The 19,752-nt window shown below is 37.0% G+C and overlaps 1 protein-coding gene across 4 annotated transcripts in view; it reads right to left on the bottom strand.

Annotated features, from left to right (window-relative positions):
• SMAP1 (small ArfGAP 1) overlaps positions 1–19,752 on the bottom strand; it is a 175,122-nt gene that overhangs the window by 13,365 nt on the left and 142,005 nt on the right. For all 4 annotated transcript variants that reach the window (XM_055329996.1, XM_055329997.1, XM_055329998.1 and 1 more), the window contains one exon: positions 10,691–10,781. In XM_055329996.1, coding sequence (XP_055185971.1) covers positions 10,691–10,781 — 91 coding nt within the window. The remainder of the gene's footprint in view (positions 1–10,690; positions 10,782–19,752) is intronic.

Below are 19,752 nucleotides of genomic sequence, written 5' to 3'. Positions count from 1 at the left end.
TAAAAAGGACAGTCTAAAGACTATTTGTCATTATCATCATTATAAACATATTTCCTGGACATTTTTAAAGAATGTTTACAGGTTATCACTTTTGTCTCTGTGAAAGACAGGAAAGGCATCTCCTTCTATTATCTCCAGTTACAGAAACCAGGGCACCAATAGATTGAAAGGTGGGGATCCCTGGGTGGCTCAGCGGTAAAGCACTTGCCTTTGGCCCAGTGTGTGATCCTGGAGTCCCGGGATCGAGTCCCACATGGGGCCTGCTTCTCCTTCTGCCTGTGTCTCCACCTCTCCCTCTCTCTCTCTAATGAATAAAATCTTAAAACACACACACACACACACACACACACACACACACACACACACACACAAAACCCAAGTCACTTCCCTAGTTAAGCAGCAAAATCTGCACTAGAATGGAGTCCCTCTGATCCCTGGAGTGCTCTTTAAACCACATTTCATCAGTCATGTAATTAAAACTGTACCTAATTATAAAGATGTCACTTAAAATTCTGAAATTTAAAAACCAACTTTTAAATAGTTTGTAATTATTTGCATTAAGAGAAGCAGTGACACAAAAGATTCAAAAACCATTTAGCACCACATGCACAATTCCTCTTCATTTCCCCACTCCACTGTCCTACCAAGCCTAGTATCTTCTCAGTTTATAGGGAAGGATACAGATGGATATGGTCATCAATGAGCAAACTGGGCTGAGGGGAAGCAAGTGTGGGGTACAGTGAGCCCTGGGTCAAGAGAGTATTTACATATCACAGTGAGTTCAATGAATCCTTTTGATCAAGGGTCCACTAACAGCACAGTCTTTGCTGACTGAATAAAAGCTCAGAGGCCACAAAAGCAACAAAGAAGTGGATGTCTGTGCAAACTAATCAGAATTCACCAGACAGGCAGCTCAGAGTGACTGTTGTGTTCCTTTCTCAGCTACAGAATGGTGGTGGGAGCAGCCAGCAGCAGGAGGAGGGGAGCAGCCCCCTTTAATCAGTATGCAGAAACAGTAGTTGGTGGACAATAAAAATAATGGGAGATCCAGAGTACAAGAAAAGCCTAAGGCAAATGGAAGAAATTTAGCTGGGGACAACATCATAAAGAACGATAATGAAGCACAAAGGACCCCTTGAAAAGGCAATGAGCAAACTGAAGAAATTAGGACAATGCAGTAAAAAGAAGGAATTTCAATCTTAAAGGCAAGAGATCAAGCCTACAGTTAGCTGCTTGTGGGTAACTATTTTCTTTCAATGTTACCTTAAGGTTTCAAACCAGTGTTTTATCTGAAAACTCTGTAGACTGTTTTAAATTACACACATACCACAAATTTACAAGAAAATGTTAAAATGTTTTGTGCTTTTAAGAAAAAAAAAGTTGTTAAAATCAGTGCTACACCTCACATGAACATAAGGTGTGCCCAGCATGCATTTACTGGCCTACTTTGTATCTAAAGAAGGTAACATTTCATATATGACAAAGTCATGAAGGCCAGTCTCTGTCATCTAGAAATCCTCAATATGGTGAATAAGACTGCTGATTCTATTGACTATGGCTATACCAGAACTCATCTGACAACAATAATCCAAAAGAATAAAGGTAAAAACAAACAAACAAAAAAAAACAAGTAAGACAATATTTAGTGTCTTCTTTTTGGTTCATTCCAAGTGCCTTTGAATGATAATTTATAAGCTAAAGGAAAAAATAATACAATACTTTGCATTTTTATAACACATTTTCAACACTAATATTTTTATTTAAATTCTACTGCCAGGTACTTTCAGCAAAGCTTTATATAAAGTATCTCAGTTTAATCATATCACCTCAAGACAATTTTGCACATTAAGTCTAGGATTTCAACAGAAGTCTGGTGATGCACCTAGAAAACTCAACTGCCATAACCAGTTTGAGAAGCTTCTTCTGGAGTACCCAAGCAGAAACAGGTACCTCTTCCCCAACTAGGATTAAAACAGTTTATGTGGCAGTTGCCCTACATCCTTAATAAAACCACCTGAAGGGTGAGGCTGGCTTTACTAATATCCCACCCAGGCACGGTACCTGGCTCAAGCTCCCTTCTGAGGAGTCTGATGACTCCCAAATCCATAAGACCCAGCACCACTTCCAATAGAGACCCATCACCCACATCTAGTTAGCCAGGGCCTACTGACTTTTCCACCCCCAATCCAGGGGCTGCAAAGTGGAGGCCTTTCCAAGTACCTCAGTATTTTCATTTTTAGGGTTTTAAAAAAGATCTTATTTATGTATTTATTTGAGATAAAGACAGTAGGGGAAGGAGCAGAGGGAGAGGGACAAGCAGACTCTGCACCACACACAGGGCCAGATGTGGGGCTCGATTCCATGACCCAAGATCCAGACCTGAGCTGAAATCAAGAGTTGGTTGCTTAACTAATGAAGCCACCTAGATACTCGTCATTTTTAGTTTTTAATGGCATCTCGATATACTCAGATTGACAGGCAGCCCCAATATGACATAGGCCTCATTACTGCACCATGTTATAGCTCAGAGTCATTGCCCATGCCCTCCTGTTGTCTCATCAAGAAGAGAAAGTGGAGCTGCTTCCTTAATTTGATGACTGACACCAAGCCCTATCCTGGGGCTCTCCAGTTCACCAATGACAATGAGATTAGAATTATCTCTCCAAAGCAGAAATATGTCCTCCAGAGTCACTCTGTCCACAGGCCAGTGCATCCCTGCTGCCACAGCACCACACATGACTAGTCACACACAGGCAACTCTCCTCCACCAACCGCCTTGTGAGCCAGAAGCACATCTTACTCTCCTCACCTACAGATCTGTTCCAAATGTATCATAGCACCTGACAGACAGTACTCCAAAGCTGAATGCTCAATAAGATGCAGATGAGTTCTAAAGATGACCCCCAGGGACGCCTAGGTAGCTCAGGGGTGGAGTGCCTGCCTTAGACTCAGGGCGTGATCTCAGGTCAGGGGATCCAGTCCCACATTGGACTCCCTGTGAGGAGCCTTTTTCTCCATCTTTCTATGTCTCTGCCTCTCTGTGTCTCTCATGAATAAATCTTTTTTAAAAAATAAAGATGACCTCCATAAACACATTAGATCTTACATGAAGTAGGTTTTCAAAGGACAAAATAAAACAAACAAAAAACTTCTTTTCTCCTCTTCTGACCAGCAGCAGCAAGAAAATTAACCTTTGAACTGATAACAATAAAATTCAACTTGGATATTTCAAACTGAATTATGTCAACCAATTCTCTTATATAATCCCACTCTTCCCTCAGCAATAATTCTCTATCTCCCAATTTCCAGACTGCAACCTCATCCTCAACTTGTATTCTTATATACACACAAAAGCTGCATTTTCTGGTATTTACTAGAGTTCCATGAACTCTGCTGGTGCTCAATAAATATTAATTGAATTCATCCTTTACTTGAATGTCAGATGCATTAGCTGGTCATAATCTATTTGCACAAATAATAAAAAATGTCAAAGAACAACATGTGATTTTATGTATTGCTCATCTAGTTTAAGGCAGATAAGAATATGATAAGTAAATGGATGTTATGTTTTTCATTACCGTTTTTGACTGAGCATGAACATTCAGCCTTGAGTACACCCTTGCTGCAACGAAAACTGCCAACTCTAATTCTTCATCAGTAACTACTGAGGCATCATCCTAAAAAGGAATGAATTTAAGTGGAAACAGTACTGATTAAAGAAGGCTGCTTCCATGAGTTGCACTAATGTTCTTAATGGCAAAACTCCTTCCTAAAGCTTTATATATTTTCATGTTACTCAAAGAACCCTTTTTGCTTTCTACACAAGAAATCATTTAAAGCTCTTTCCTTAATAAAAAGTGTCATTTGTAATTCCTTTGTATTGAAATACATGAATTGCTTTATGGAATGAAATAAACTTCCATGTGGTGTTACTTTGTTAAACTCAAGTCACAAATGTCCATTTGAAGCATATTAATATTTTCAAACTTCAAACTGTTTTCAAATGCTTAAAAAAAAAAAAAACAGGTGCCTGACAATTAAATGGAGTTATTTATTTTTATTTTTTAGTTAAATTTTCTTACTGCTAAAAAAGTTGTCTTTAGGCTACTTTACTAAACTGATTAAAGTGGCCTTAAAAGATGATCTTAATTCCTTGCTCTATTTGCTCTCCCTTTTGAGTCCCTGTATGCTACACATCTCTTTACTCTGGCCAACTCTGGAGCAGAGGATGCCTTTATGAATAGATACCACAGTGCCGTGCAGCAAGCCCTGCAGTGTTGTCCATCTTCAGGAGACCCACACTGATCGATTTAGAGCTGCTGTCTGAGACCGCTGAGAAGTGCTTTAAGGAATAAATGTCATAGAACTGTTTAAATACATGTATTTCTGTACCATTTTACAGCCTCAAAAGACAAGGAATATATAAATATAAAACCAAATTACATAAAACAAATTTCTTTCTAAATGTTTAAAACACGGTGACAGACTAGATTTCTTTGAGGCCACCTGATTTCCTCAGTGCTTTTAAGGGAGCTACAAATCGTCCGTCAGCCAAAGACCATGCTGTCTGACAAGTCTGAAAGAGTCCTAGTTACACAGCATAATTTGACTGTCTTTTCTGCACATCTTCAAAGGCCTGAGCTATCTCTTAATCATCTCCTCTGACCTGATATTCAGGTTACAATCTCAGCACAGTCTTGCATGCAAGTTACTATGCTATATGCTTCACATTTATTTTTTCATTTAGATTCTGGCCATCAACCACAGACGAGTTCTTATTTCCACTTCCCAGATGAAAACACTAGAGCCCACACAAACTATAGGTTACTGCCTCTAAATCCAGTGCTGTTCTTATGACACAATGCCACCAGCTATCAATCTGACAAATGATCCAATGTCTGTTTTGTGTGGCAGAAGGTCATCTAGTAATCTTAGAGTTTTATTTTGTGCCACAGTTCAACATAGTGTAATTAACAGTTAAGAACACGGGCCTGGCTCCATAATCTATTACCTAGGTGACTTTGGGCACCTTAACCTCTCTGTGCCTCAGTTTCTTCATCTGTAAAATGGAATGATAGTTCAGGTGATTACTCTTCCTTCTCCCCAGAATGGACTGAGGACCACTTGCAAGGATCTGCCTATTGCCAGTTCTCTTAAAACAGTATATTCATCTACCTGCATTTTTTTTCCTCCACAGGTGTTGTTTCACAAAAATTAAATCAATTCTTCCTTTTGATAGGATTAATATAATAGCTTACTAAACATACTTTTCTGAGCAGAAGCAATACAAGTTTTCATTAGGTCTGAAGCTCTATATGAAAAACAAAACAGACTACATAATTGTTTAGGGCACTTATAAGGTAGAGTATTCCTTCTCTTTGCCTCTCTCCTTGGAAAAATGGAATGTGTAGCTAACTACACAAACATCCTCCTGATCTGGTCAGTGCATGCATGGTTCATAGGACACTGGTGGTTTTCCAGGGCCACTGCTGCTACACCTGGCATTTAGCACATTCCCAACCTCGTTTCAGTCCACTGCATATGAACTTTGAAAAATAGAAATTTTCTGCTTTAAAAGTAAGTAGAGTTTCTTCTGTGGGGGGTTTTATTTTTTAGCTTGTTTCTGTCCAAAATATCTTTTAAAAACAAGAAAACTTAGAGAAAAAAAAGAGTAATGTATTCGTCTCTCTCATCATATAAAACTGGAATATATGTTACTAGAAAATTAAGCAGGTTATACACTGATAACTACATTTAACTAGCATTGTCGATCCACTGTGGGAAGAAGTTAATACTTTTATTTCCCGAAACATGAATGTGAATGAGAAAACTTTAAAACTTGCCCAAAGCTGTACGTTCCTTTGAGATTTTGAATTAAGAATAATTAGAGGAACTTCTACCTATTCCTCCATAGAATTCAGTTATTTAAAATACAACTCAAAAAATGTTTAGGCAGAAATTTCCCTAGGTTACAGTGAGTAAGCGGAAGAATGATTTTATGTAAGCGATGAATACACCCTGAACTAGATTTTCATTACCAAGATCATATTGATTCTTTGCACGATGCCTTTTATAGCACTGAGGATCCAATCCGCTCAGACATCTTCTGCGGTCCACCCCAGACACACACATACCCTCTGTGCCCGACAGGACTGTTGGTCCAAGCCTCCTGGCAAGGGGCCGGGCTACGCTGTGTGCGTGCAGTGCATGGGCGACCACAAGGCAGAAACTCTGCAGGAGGGCTTTCTACTTTTGGTGGCAGATTGAACTGAAACCTGTAAGGTCACGTTTAACACCAGCAATTTATGATTCCTCTCAAGCCTTATGCTTAGAGCATTTGCTCAGCCCTGAAGCAATTCTCAGATGGGGTTCTCTACCAAATAAAAAAAAAAAGAAAAAGGAAAAAGCACTACTGGATGAAAATTTTTGTCTAGGAGGATTATCCTAGCCAACTGCTAAACTGTTAGTTTTTATCATGTAAAAACTAAGCAGCAATCAACAAAAAATGGACACTCGCATAACAGTGTAATGCCCAGTCCTAGAATAACTACACAGGTAAGGACCATGAAGTACACCACCACCCCATACCACAGAAACTGATTTCAATTCTCTTCTAACACAGGAAGTATACATTCAAGTCAAGATATATCGGAGTCTGGAGTCTGATTGGAGTCTAGAGTATTCAGGGATTTTCAGTCTGGCCCTTGGTGAAGAGGAATTCTAAGACATTAGGTTATTTCCAAGATTAGAGGGCAGGTAATAATCAAGTATCTGACCCCACTTCTGGTATCAGAGAGTAAAGCACTGAATAAATCATATTTGTACTGGCCTCAAACTTGAATTAATACTTAAATATGAACCAGTTCTTGCAGGTAAAATCAGGAACATAAGGCAGAAGTCAGCAAACTATAGCTCACTGCCTATTTTTAAATATTTCTGGAACACAGCCATGCTCAATCGCTTATGTATGTGCTTCTAGCCACTTGCCTATTACAACGGGAGAGTTAAGTAGTTGCAGACACCACATAGCTTGCAAAGCCAAACTATTTGGCCCTTTTCATAAAAATCTTGCTGATCCTTACTAATAAGCATATAGAGAGCATTTATGTTTGACCTTGGGATGGGGAGTAGATCAGGAAAGGTGAGTTGAAGAAAATAGGTTTAGCTTGAGTCAGTATAGGTTGAAAAGAACATGGACTCAACAAAGTGCCATTTAAAGGGAAGATAAATTATTAAAAATGGATCTTAATGATTAACCTATTATGACATAAAAATGATCCCAAATACAAACAGCAAACTTTAAGATTCATGGCTCCTCTATGGCTGTGTAACTAAACTAATGGTAAGGGTTTTCTCTATATTTTCTGCAAATGCTTTAAGTTAATGCCTGTTCCAGTCTCATTCACTTAGGAATATACTGTCATTTTTGCATGACCATCAGTCATACTTCAGGGCACCTGCTCCCTACCCCCTACCATGTTTCAATTTACAGGAGAAAACCAGAGTCCCTTTAGGGGAGAGTGGCATGCTTACCTCAGGCAGCAGAAAAACAAATAGTCTGCTGCCTAAAGTAGCTATTAATAATCAATTCTGACTTAGAATGACTGTTTGTTTTGAGCTGGAAGGGAGCTCTGATTCTCTGCGGTCTCCTAGACTTTCACAAACTCATCAAATGCCATGCTTATCAGGGCTTTAAAAAAAAAATGTCTTGAGGATCCCTGGGTGGCTCAGCGGTATAGCGTCTGCCTTCAGCCCAGGGCGTGATCCTGGAGTCCTGGGATCAAGTCCCACATCAGGCTCCCTGCATGGAGCCTGCTTCTCCCTCTGCCTGTGTCTCTGCTTCTCCCTCTGTATCTCTCAGGAAAAAATAAAATCTTAAAAAAAAAAGTCTGAAATTTGATTTTTTTTTTCAAAGTCTGATTTCCCTCTTTCTGACCTTATCTCCCATCTCTGACACCTTGGGAACTCTTCCAGTATATGGTCTAAAACTGATAGTCACCAGCAAATCCCCTATATACCCTTACTTTCTTCTAATATTCCCTTCACCTTCCTGCTCTAAATGAACCTTGGTTCTCTCCTAAAGACACTGTTTCCAAAACTCCCTCATTGTCCAAATAGAGTTATGTCAGGAAACTCACAGACTGTGAGCAAAAGAAATATTAACTGATACAAGCCAAGCATATTTTGGGAGTTGTTTGCTATGTAGCATGAGCAGCTCTCACAGAAAGTGATACTAGAAAAGGGGTGATGCCATCACCAAACCCTAAAAGCTGTGGTAATGGTTTTGACAGTGGGTGGCAGAGGACAGGGAACCACTTATAGGATCTTGAAAAATGGAGACACTATATGTGTCTCCAACTATATGTGTTACCAACAGTTGGTAAGCAGTCCCCAGCAATCAACTGGAAGGTAGGAAACAAATCAAATGAAATTCTAGCATAGATGCCATGCCCTAGCTGACCCACAGACTTGAGAGTAAGGAAAAGAAATGTGAACTGATATAAGCTGCTGAGTTCTGGAGGTTAATACTATACAATATTACTGCAGCAACAGTGGAGCATTTAAGGCCAGCCACCCCATTTGTCACTAGATCCCACTGGCTAGTCAAGACATCACTACAGCAATTTTTCTGGTCCTGAATCAGCAGATTTGTCTGTTCTACAGGTTCATTCCCAAAGGTAAACCCCTATAAATTTCAGTTGGTCAACAAATCCTATTGGCTCCATCTTCGAAATACATCCAGAACATGATTACTCATTTTAACCTCTGATGTTACCACTGACTCTAAGTTCCCCATCATCTCTCACCTATATTACCTTGTTTCCTTTCTGATCTCCTTGCTTCCAGCATTGCCCTGCTACAATTTGTTCTTCACGTAGTAGCTACGATAATTCTTTAAAAACGAAGGTCAGTTTATGTACATTTTTGCTCAAATCTCCCCAATATATTTCCAAGACACTCAGAGAAAAGCCACAGTCCTGTTACAATCTACCCACCTCTCTCCTCACCTGGATGCTCCTCTCCTCTGTCACTACTCCCCAGAGCTCATTCCACTCTGGCTACACAGTCATCCTTGTTGGTTCTTGCACACATCAAGTAAGCCACTACTGCAGAGCCTTTGCACTTGATATTCTCCTGGTTAAAATGTTCTCACCCCACACATTCAGATATCCACAACTTATTCAAGTCTTTGCTCCAGCAATATTTAGGGAGCACCCTTAATGCTGCCTTATTTAAAATTACAGCTATTCATTTTTACTTTATCTATAGCACTTACTGTGTATGACCCATAAAACACCGTACTTAACAGTTATTCACTGTTTCCCCATATAGAATGAAAGCTCCAAAATGTCAGGTACTTCCATTGGTTCTTTTCATAGCTGTATCTCTAGTGCCTACAGTGGTGCCTGGAAACATAGTAGACACTTACTTAATCAGTATTTTTTGAATCAATGAATGAATCTGTAGGATAAGAGGCAGGTCTGGTTTATAGCTTACATTTCTAAATTATAAAGTAATAAACCAGATACTGAGACTGGAAAGGAAATGCTATAGTGAAGACAAACATGCTTATAGTTTTAGTAAGTATTTTCTTACTTTGGTAATAAGTCTTTTCTTCTTTCATTTACAGAAAAGAAAATAAAATGGAGAAATTATATGGAGTAGAATTCAACATAATTATTTCAGAGCCTCTAGACTGAAGCCCTATTTTCAAAATTACAGCTATATATACTACTTATTTTCACCACCACAGAAAATTTTTACCCACGAGGATATATTTGCATGATATACCAGTTTCCTTAAGAAATGAATAAAAAATTCAACTATAATTCTTTAAACAGAAAACAGTTTACTCAATAAGAACAAAGATCAATTTTTAGGAAAGCAGTATATGAAGTTCAACTAAGTATCTTTTTTTTCCTGTTAATCCTTCTCCAAACTTAAAAAAAAATACATTAATTACTGCTGAAGGCTCAGGTATTACTAAAAATAACCATTTATTTAAAGCTATTTTTGTAGGAAGAGAAGATTAAAAAAAAAAAAAAGAGCTGACAGTATTTGTAGGTAAGCACAGTATAAACACTCCTTGAATGGGAAGCCTGTTGATTTATCAGGCAGACAACATATATCTGTCAGCTGTAAGAATAAATACGACATTCAATTAAAATGAGCACTTCTTATTGTCCTCAAATAAATGAAAGGAATTTAGCCACTAGATCTAAGTATAAAGCTCACTGCTTCAGTTAACCAAAATTAAATTTTATTTTAAACCAGCACATATTACAGTAAGGTTACCCCATAATTACTTTGCTAAGGGAATTCCCCCCAAGAAAACTAAATAAAGAGAAGCGGGGGTAAGGGTGGGGGGAAAGAAGAGAAAAAGAAATCTTCTCTTTGTCTTAAATGTTGAAATGTCAGTCTACTAAGACTCTGAAGATTACTTTGATATCTCTTCTTTCCCCCAAGGAACTCATTACTTGTATTTCAGTGGAGACAGCGCTGACAGACATTAGCTCCCTTATTAAAGATTTCCCTTTTTGTGGGAACTGAGCACACTAATCACATCATTTTCAAATTCAGTTAACAGGTATCTTTTGGCATACTAATGATAAAGCCATTATATTCATTTCAAGTAAAGATTTCAATAATTTTGTAACTCTTAAGATGACTTGTATTTTTTATTACTTACCAAGTCCTAAAAGATCAACAGTGGGCTCTGCAGCTTTTTTAGGGCTGGTACTTTTTTTAGGCTCCAACTGCTGATCTTCTTTCTTCTGTAGCTTTAAAGTAAATAATCAGATTTATTAATTTTTCTTAAATAAGCTGAACAAGGCTTTTAAGCCCCAGTTAAATATGTGTATTTTGATATAGTGTAATGAAGAGTATGAAGCATAGTGTAATGAAGCCCAGAGATTTTATTATTGTATAAAAAAACAATTAAGCATGATCATTGAATGTGAAATAACAAACCATGTATCAGGATCCCAAAATAGCAAATATACACATTTAACTTTAATGTAATTGTTCTTAATCATTTAAATCCTTTATATGAAATTACACTTTTTAAAACTCTTTTCACATTATTTGCTAGCTACTGATAAATGTACTCTGTCAACTAGAGGCTAGGCAAGCCTCAGAATCTTCATGAGCAGACTGTTACTTCCCTCATCCACACTGCTGACATATGAGTCACCTCTGCACCAAGAAAAGCCTAATGAATTGTTACCTGACAGAGTTTCCTCCTGAGTCCATACAATCAGTTAGTTTTAAATACAATGTTCTTCTAGTTTTCAGAAACCTAAGTCACAGTTATACATTCTAAACTTTTTCTTTCGGGATCCCTGGGTGGCGCAGCGGCTTGGTGCTTGCCTTTGGCCCAGGGCGCGATCCTGGAGACCCGGGATCGAATCCCATGTCGGGCTCCCAGTGCATGGAACCTGCTTCTCCCTCTGTCTGTGTCTCTGCCTCTCTCTCTCTATCTCTCTGTGACTATCATAAATAAATAAAAATTAAAAAAAAAAGGAAACATATTTAGGGGATCCCTGGGTGGCACAGCGGTTTGGTGCCTGCCTTTGGCCCAGGGCGTGATCCTGGAGACCCGGGATCGAATCCCACATCGGGCTCCCAGTGCATGGAGCCTGCTTCTCCCTCTGCCTGTGTCTCTGCCTCTCTTTCTCTCTCTCTCTCTGTGACTATCATAAATAAAAATAAAAAAAAATAAAATAAACTTTTTCTTTCTCATTTATACAGAAATGTCCTGTAGGACAAGAAGGAAAAGACATACATCCAGTGGATTATCCACTAGAAGGCCTACCTCTCTTTTCACTTTTTCTGTGTAGATATAATTGACATATAATGTTATATTAGCTTCAGATGCACAACATAATGATTCCATATTTGTATACATTGTGAAATCATCACCACATAGTTAAGTGTAGTTAACATACCTTACTACACACAGATACAGATTTTTTTTTCTAATGGTGAAAACTTTTAAGACCTACTCTCTTAGCAAATTTCAAATATACAAGACAATATTAGCTATACTTACCATGCTATATATTACACCCCTAGGAATTATTTATAACTGGAAGTTTGTACCTTTTAATCTTCACTCATCTGCCCACCTTCTACCCCAACCCATCTGTTCTCTGTATCTATGATCTTGTTTTCTCATTTGTTTTTGTTTGTTTGTTTTTTCTTTTTTTAGATTCTACATATAAGTGAGATTATAGGACAGTTGCCTTTCTCTGACTTACTATTCTTGGCATAATGCCCTCGAGTTGTCACAAATGGCAAGATTTCATTTTATCTTATAGCTGAATAACATTCCATTAAATATATAGCCTACCTCTCTTAGACCAAGAAAATAAAACATTCATTCACTCATATTCATTTCTTAAACCATTCCTAAAGATCATTTCTTCTACAACTACCTAAAAAGTTCTTAACTTTGTTATATGAGTATATTTTTGTTAGCTATACAGATATATAATTTCTAAGAACATACATCTACTCTTGTTTTTAGTCCCAACTGTCTCCCTCGAAGTTATTTATTATATTATTTAATTAACCTATCATCGTGACTATCAATTCTTTAATAACCACAAATACAGAATTATCAGCCTATAACAATACACAATTCTCAGAAGTTTAACATAATCCATTTCACATTTTATTTCTCACCTATAACAGAGATAAGACTCACCTTGTTTATAGCAAAATAATTTCAAAGAAAGTATAGTTTATAGTAATGAAGGAGTCAATTCTTTCCAACTAAATACTTAAAATGCAAGATCCCTCCTTCCTTTTTTTCCTGGACAATCTGTATTTAGTGGATAAACACTCAAATCTGCAGACTAAGTGGCCATAAAGCACACAAACTTCAAATATTTTTGAGCAGGATTCTAGCAACCTCAAACAGGTCTTCATTGATCTTAATTCCTACCCCTGCCTATAAAACTCTAAATGTTGACATAGAAGTGTCTTATGTTTAGCGAGCATTTAAAAATCTAATCCTTGATTAACTTAAAATCAGAAAGCCTTAAAATTGAAAATAAATAATCTGGCCAAATTCATTCACTTTGCAAATCAGCTAAGGTTTAGATATCATATGTCAAATAGGGAAGGAGTAACTAAAGCTTATTTTCTGTCCCTCAATTTAAAATTCTTTCTTTGATATATTTTACTGAAACTTCTTCCCTGAAAAGAAGCATGGAACCAATCTGTAAGGGATTCCTTCCTATTTACTTGCTGCATTATAAATATCTGGAATCTCTTCAGGCCAAAATGGCTTCTTTCTAAAAATTCAAATTCTGGTTTAAGAGTTATTTTCACACCAAATTAGAACAACCTTTAAAATATTGCAGAATATGAAACTACCCATTGTTTGGAAAAGAGAGAAAAAGCCAAATCAAACAAATAAGAGATCCTCTGGTAATCCTGACTCCTGCCCTCAGAACTACTGCAAACAGTTTGGAAAATTTCTTTCCTTCCAGATGTCACAAATCTATATGGGTTCCCAGAGTTCCTCTTCTTCTTTAGACTGCAACTGCATCAGTTTAAATAGGTGTTTTATCAACCATCTCCACAGAAAACTACGTAATATAGTACATGTGAATAGTAGTGCAGAGTAAAGAAAAACTTAAAGGTAAGAATAAGAGACATATCCTAAACATAGTTTATCAAATTGCAGACATGGCCCATTACTCGGTTTTGAAATCTAATTTTTGGATAACAATTTGAATTTTTTTTTGGCACTTAGAAAAATGAAATAGTGCATTGTACTGTTAGGTACAAAAGTAAAGGTAAGTATTAATGAATTGTTTTACATACTTGGCTTTTCTTTTTTTAAGAGATTTTATTTATTTATTTGACACACAGAGAGAGTGCACAAGCAGGGGAAGTGGGAGAGGGAGCCGCTGAGCAAGAAGCCTGATGCAGGACTCAATCCCAGGACCCTGGGATCATGATCTGAGCATAAGGCAGACACTTAACCAACTGAGCCACCTGCTGCCCTTGTTTTGCATATTTGTGCAAATGTGACTACATGCAGGCTGGATCATAATATAATACATATTTCTTACCAGAGTCATACGCTGAGAAATACTGCTTTGAATACAGTCTGTTCCTTTGCTACCTACAGTGGATTGACCTATATGAGTAAGGAATATCTTTGTCTTAAACCTTACAAACTATTCCAAAAAGAGGTAGCTATTCTAGATGGATTTCAACAATTCAGACACGAATTACTCTTAGAGCTGGCATCTCAGGTTGTCCTACAAATTAAAAAGGCAAAAGAGTCCATCACTGTAAAAACTATCTTCTCTCTCTTCATTTTCAAATCTTGTTGAGGCAGTATCACAAACGCACTGATGCGTGGCAGAGATAATTTTAGAGATCACTCTTTTACATATTCATAGTAATCCAAGTACTACCTTATATACATTTGTGAGAGCTACAAAGATTGAATTCAGATGATACTTTGTTCGTAAATGTAAACTTAAGAAATTAACTTCATTATTTTTATTTTGAAATCTACTACAGAGAAAATTTAAGGACGGATATACCAAAGCAACAAACTATATAGGTAAGAAATCTTGAAATTCTAGCCAGAATATATATTTCATCTTTCAGAACTAAATATCCATAAAAAGATATTAATTTTCTATTCAATTTCTGTGAGTGACTTTCTAATAACTAAAAATTCATTCACTCACACTTAAAATTATTTTAACAGATCTTTATGTAAAATGACAAAAATAAAGCATTTATTTTCCTAGTCTTAGATGAATTATAATACCTAAGAAATATACACTTGAGCAATAAAATTTTTTTTGCTTATACAGTACTATGATGAGGGTTTGGAAAACACCTTTAAGAAGTCCTCTAAATTATGCAGTCCTCTAAAACAAAGGAAAACTCAGTATTTTTTATTTATTTATGATAGTCACACACACAGAGAGAGAGAGAGAGAGAGAGAGAGAGAGAGAGAGAGGCAGAGACACAGGCAGAGGGAGAAGCAGGCTCCATGCACCGGGAGCCCGATGTGGGATTCGATCCCGGGTCTCCAGGATCGCGCCCTGGGCCAAAGGCAGGCGCCAAACCGCTGCGCCACCCAGGGATCCCGAAAACTCAGTATTTTAAAAAACAAACTGAAATTATCTAGGTATTGCATTTTATTCCATGATAATGTACATTTAAGTCCAATGACATCACCAATAAATTGAGAGGCAAAGCCTATTTTAAAAAGATCCTACTTATAGCCCTTAAATCATGTCCACTGCTATGGCTTCTTGACACTGCCATATTCTAAAAGACAAGACACTCAGTTTTTGACTAAAGAGGAAGATTACAGAAGCCCTCAGACACTGAACTAGGAAGAGAGTATCAAAATAAATCTCCTTTCTTCATCACAAAGCATAATCTAGCATTTCAAAAATGAAACATTTAAAATTATCAAAATCAGATCTCAAGAAATAAGACAGGAAGTTAGGATTAGTTTTTTCCTTCTCCCTCATTATAATATCCATGGCAACAAGGCAATGTGACAATTTATAAACTTATCAAGAAGGAAGCAGAAGTGCCCTGTGTTCATCCTGAAAACACCAACTTTATGGCCACTCTGAAGTCTATTTAGTTTCTATAGCAAAATATATTTTCACTCTTTACTTATATGTAAAAAATTTAAATGTATACATAGATAAGCTTGCACATATATATATATATACATATATATGTGTATATATATATATATATGTATATATATTTGTCACCAGATTAATGTTGGAGAAGAACTACATGAGGACTCTCAAGTATATTCTAGTTAAACATTGTGGTTAACAAACAGATGTGTAATAGATTATGGATGCCTTCATGACAATCTCTTCCAAAATGAAAAAAATCCTTAAGAACATAATCTGATTTCTACCAGACTTATATTAATACTTACTAAGTATTATTTGCCAAATGTTTTCAGGATATAAATATAATAAACCTTAAACCAAAATATTAATACACAAACTATTATTTATCCTTTGGTTCTACAGCATACCAATTTTGTTGTACTTTGCAAAGAATAACAAGATAAAATTATTAATAATATCTGAAGTGTAGGGATCCCTGGGTGGCACAGCGGTTTGGCGCCTGCCTTTGGCCCAGGGCGCGATCCTGGAGACCCAGGATCGAATCCCACGTCGGGCTCCCGGTGCATGGAGCCTACTTCTCCCTCTGCCTGTGTCTCTGCCTCTCTCTCTCTCTCTCTCTCTGTGACTATCATAAATAAATTAATTAAAAAAAGTATCTGAAATGTAGCTGTCATATAAATTATGTAATTTCTTAAAACCAAATTTTAGATGATCTCAGAATAAACATAATATCATCTTGTTAGGATTTGGGGGCAAGGATATAATAAGGTGTGATAATAGTAAATTAAGACCTCGCTTAAAAAAAAAAAAGCCACAATAAAAAGAGAGCTTCTGACCACATTTCCCCTCATGTAACTGTCACCACTTTGATATTTCACATTTAGTTTAGATGTCAATCAATATGTATAGAATCCTTCCACTTTAAATTCTCCTGCTACTAAAAACATTATGCAATTTGCCTTTTAATAAGTGAGGAATGTAGTCAACTGTTAATAAAATTAGGTAATTTATAATTTATTAAACAAAACTTTCTAACAAGCAAGAATACAGGTCTACTCAGATAAAGAAATTTTATAAGTTTCTTAGACTTCTACTGAGCAGATGTCTCATTCAAATTATTATCCACAGATTATAAATGAATAAAAACCCTACATAGTTTCCAACTCCTACATTTGCTACCTTTTTACAAAAGAGAAATAAGAGCTGAGCCCCTAAAATGTGATTCACTATGCTTTAGTTGACCAATTAATGTAGATAATAGCATTAATACATATTATAAGACTAGGAAAGCTATATAATTTCCTAAATTCTAGAGGTAATTAACTTTTTTCTAAAGCTTACTATATCTTGGGGCACCTGGGTGGTTCAGCTGATTAAGTATCTGACTCTTGATTTCAGCTCAGGTCATGATCTCAGGGTTGTGATACTGAGCCCCTCATGAGGCTCCCTGTTCAGCAGGGAGTCTGCTTGGGATTATCTCTCTCTCTCTCTCTCTCTCCCTCTGCCCCTCCCCCTACTCACACACTCTCTTCTTCTCAAATAATAAAATCTTAAAACAAACAAACAAACAAACCTGACTACATCTCAAATATGCCATAACTAGTTTGATATGATTTGTCCAAAGGCTCCATAAGTGGCTAAAGTAGCTATTCTCCTGATAGGGCTCCTTCCCCTGTACCATAATTCCTTTTCCTTAACAATTTCTATTTAAAATTTAAACAATTTTTATTTAACAATTAGATTCAAAATTATCCAATGCTTACATAGTATCATTTTTCCAATAGCAACAAAGACACACTGCAAAAAAGGAACCCCACAATCTGATAGATGGGATAAGGCAAGTACCCAAATAATTTCAACACAAGGTAGAGTATAAAGACGATATGAAAGGTGTGAGATGCAACTTACACCATGATGGTGGTCATTGGATGATTAGGACTTTAAAAAGACAATAATATTTATTTTGAAGTCTGTAGGAAAGATAGGAAGCAGTCCAGCAGGTAGGAGTTAGTTTTAAAAGTAGTAAGAAAATTGAGTATGGGAAAGCAAAAAAGACAGTGGACACATCTGACGAACCTATGGGTCTAAAAGTACAGAAACAATAAAAGATAAATTTGAAAAAAGTTAGCTAGGGCCACACTGTGGAAGGACATGAACAACCAACTAGAGATAGCAGTTAGATAGGATACCGATTTTCAAAGAGAGTAGCCAAAGCAAGATACTACTCCTAGGAAGTGTTATGCATAAGAACTGTACTGAAAAAGAAAATGATTATTACCATTCTAAGCATGGGGGTATGTTGGCTGTGACATGATCAGAGTAGTACTTTAGCAGTGTAAGTCAGAAACCAGATAATGAGCAGCTGAACACCCCAAGAAATGTCTTTACAATCAAGAAAACCAGGTCATGTTCCCCTCAGAACAGGATTTAACAGCCTAGAGAAACTGTTCCTAAAAAGGTGCATACATAGTCCATGAAGAAGGTATCCCCAGCTTGACCTTTAGCTATACAGTCATTTACAAACCCTTGTTTTACAGTTAAAACCCTCCTTACTGGTTTTCCAGTTATATTACGGGAAAGAGTATGCAGAGTGGGAAACTGGTTATATAAACTTCACTGTCAGTCAAGGAGCTCTCAGCCCCACCCCACTGTAAGTCACAGGTCTTCCCAGTCCAGAAAAACCCAATACATATCCAACCCCCAAACAAAGTAGGGGCCGATTTCACCTGGCAGAAGCTGCCCACTCTCCCTTAGATAGTGTATTGTTGTTGCTTAATAAAACTGTTCCCTGTTTTCCCTTTGGGCACCAATCTCTAATTCTTAATTGATGTGCTCAATTAATACAAATGCTGAAAGGAACAAAATCCAGGATTGAGTCCCAAAGAATGCAGCAAACTCCCTCGATACTAACATCAATTCTATTAAGTGGATTTCTCTGGTATAGCTGTCCATCCAGTTCACAATCCACAATTAGCTCATCAGGCATACCTGTCTACATCTTGACCAGAAAGATATCTAAGAATCTCAAACAATAAGCTTAGTCTGACAGAAATTGTTCCCAAGAAACCCATGTAAGCACCTAGTGAGTGCTGTTAACACTCTGAAAAAAGTAATTAAAAAAAAAATCTCATTTGAATTTTGCACAGAATTCACATCAAGCTCAATGATACAAGCATCCATAATCCACGTACATTTTCCTTCTAAGAATCTGGACATTTGCCTATCTCTAATCTTCTAGTTCCTATCTCAGTTTGCACAGTTTCTCAAAGAATGACCTAATGTGCTTTATACATTAGGTCTACAAGGTTTTCCACAATTTAACATAAACATCAAATGCCTACATTGGTAAAATAATAGTTACTTTGCAGGATTTTTGTGAGGATTAAGTAAAATAATAGAGTCCATTTCATAATGGGGGAGATACAAAATAAATACCTTCATAAATGGCAGTCAGTGGTGTTGTGGTGGTAGCCTTTACAGTTATATGCCAGGTTCTATAAAGCACTACAAGATGAATGAGACTTGGTTCCTAATCTTCAGAAGCCCATATTCTAATCAAGCAAACAGACATAAACATAACTGTGGTTCAGTGTGGATTAGCACAATGACGGTGTTAAAAAATTAAAAAAAAAAATGGAAACCTTCTGGAAAGTCACAAGAATGTCATGCTTAGAAGCTCAACACGTGTTTAAATAACACATTATGAGGTGGGTGACTGTATGTCCCAGTTTGCTCAGGACATCTGCAGTTAATGCCTCTTATTCCAACTTGACTATTAATAGTACCTGGTTTCACTCTTAAAAGTATCTAATTTAAAACACTCAGGTGTAAAGGGGTTCCTCTCGTTCTAGCAATGGTAAACTCCTTGAGGACAGAATGATCTTTCAAAGTTCTGTAAGACTGTGGACCACATGCAAATGCCTAGCCAGCCTCTCAGTGGTAAATTAGCAAAATTGGAAAAAGAGTCAGTAATTCCAAAACAAGGAGTAGGCTGTATCTATACCTCTGTCTTTAACATTCATCTTGCTATTTTATTATTGCCTCATACAGTAGCCTGGAGGTTCAGAGAAAGAAAAAGAGTTACTTATAATTACTACTTAATAGC

The sequence above is a fragment of the Nyctereutes procyonoides genome, unplaced genomic scaffold, assembly GCF_905146905.1.
Source record: "Nyctereutes procyonoides isolate TBG_1078 unplaced genomic scaffold, NYPRO_anot_genome, whole genome shotgun sequence".
NCBI classification, from domain to species: domain Eukaryota; kingdom Metazoa; phylum Chordata; class Mammalia; order Carnivora; family Canidae; genus Nyctereutes; species Nyctereutes procyonoides.
This window is presented reverse-complemented; position numbering and strand designations above follow the sequence as displayed.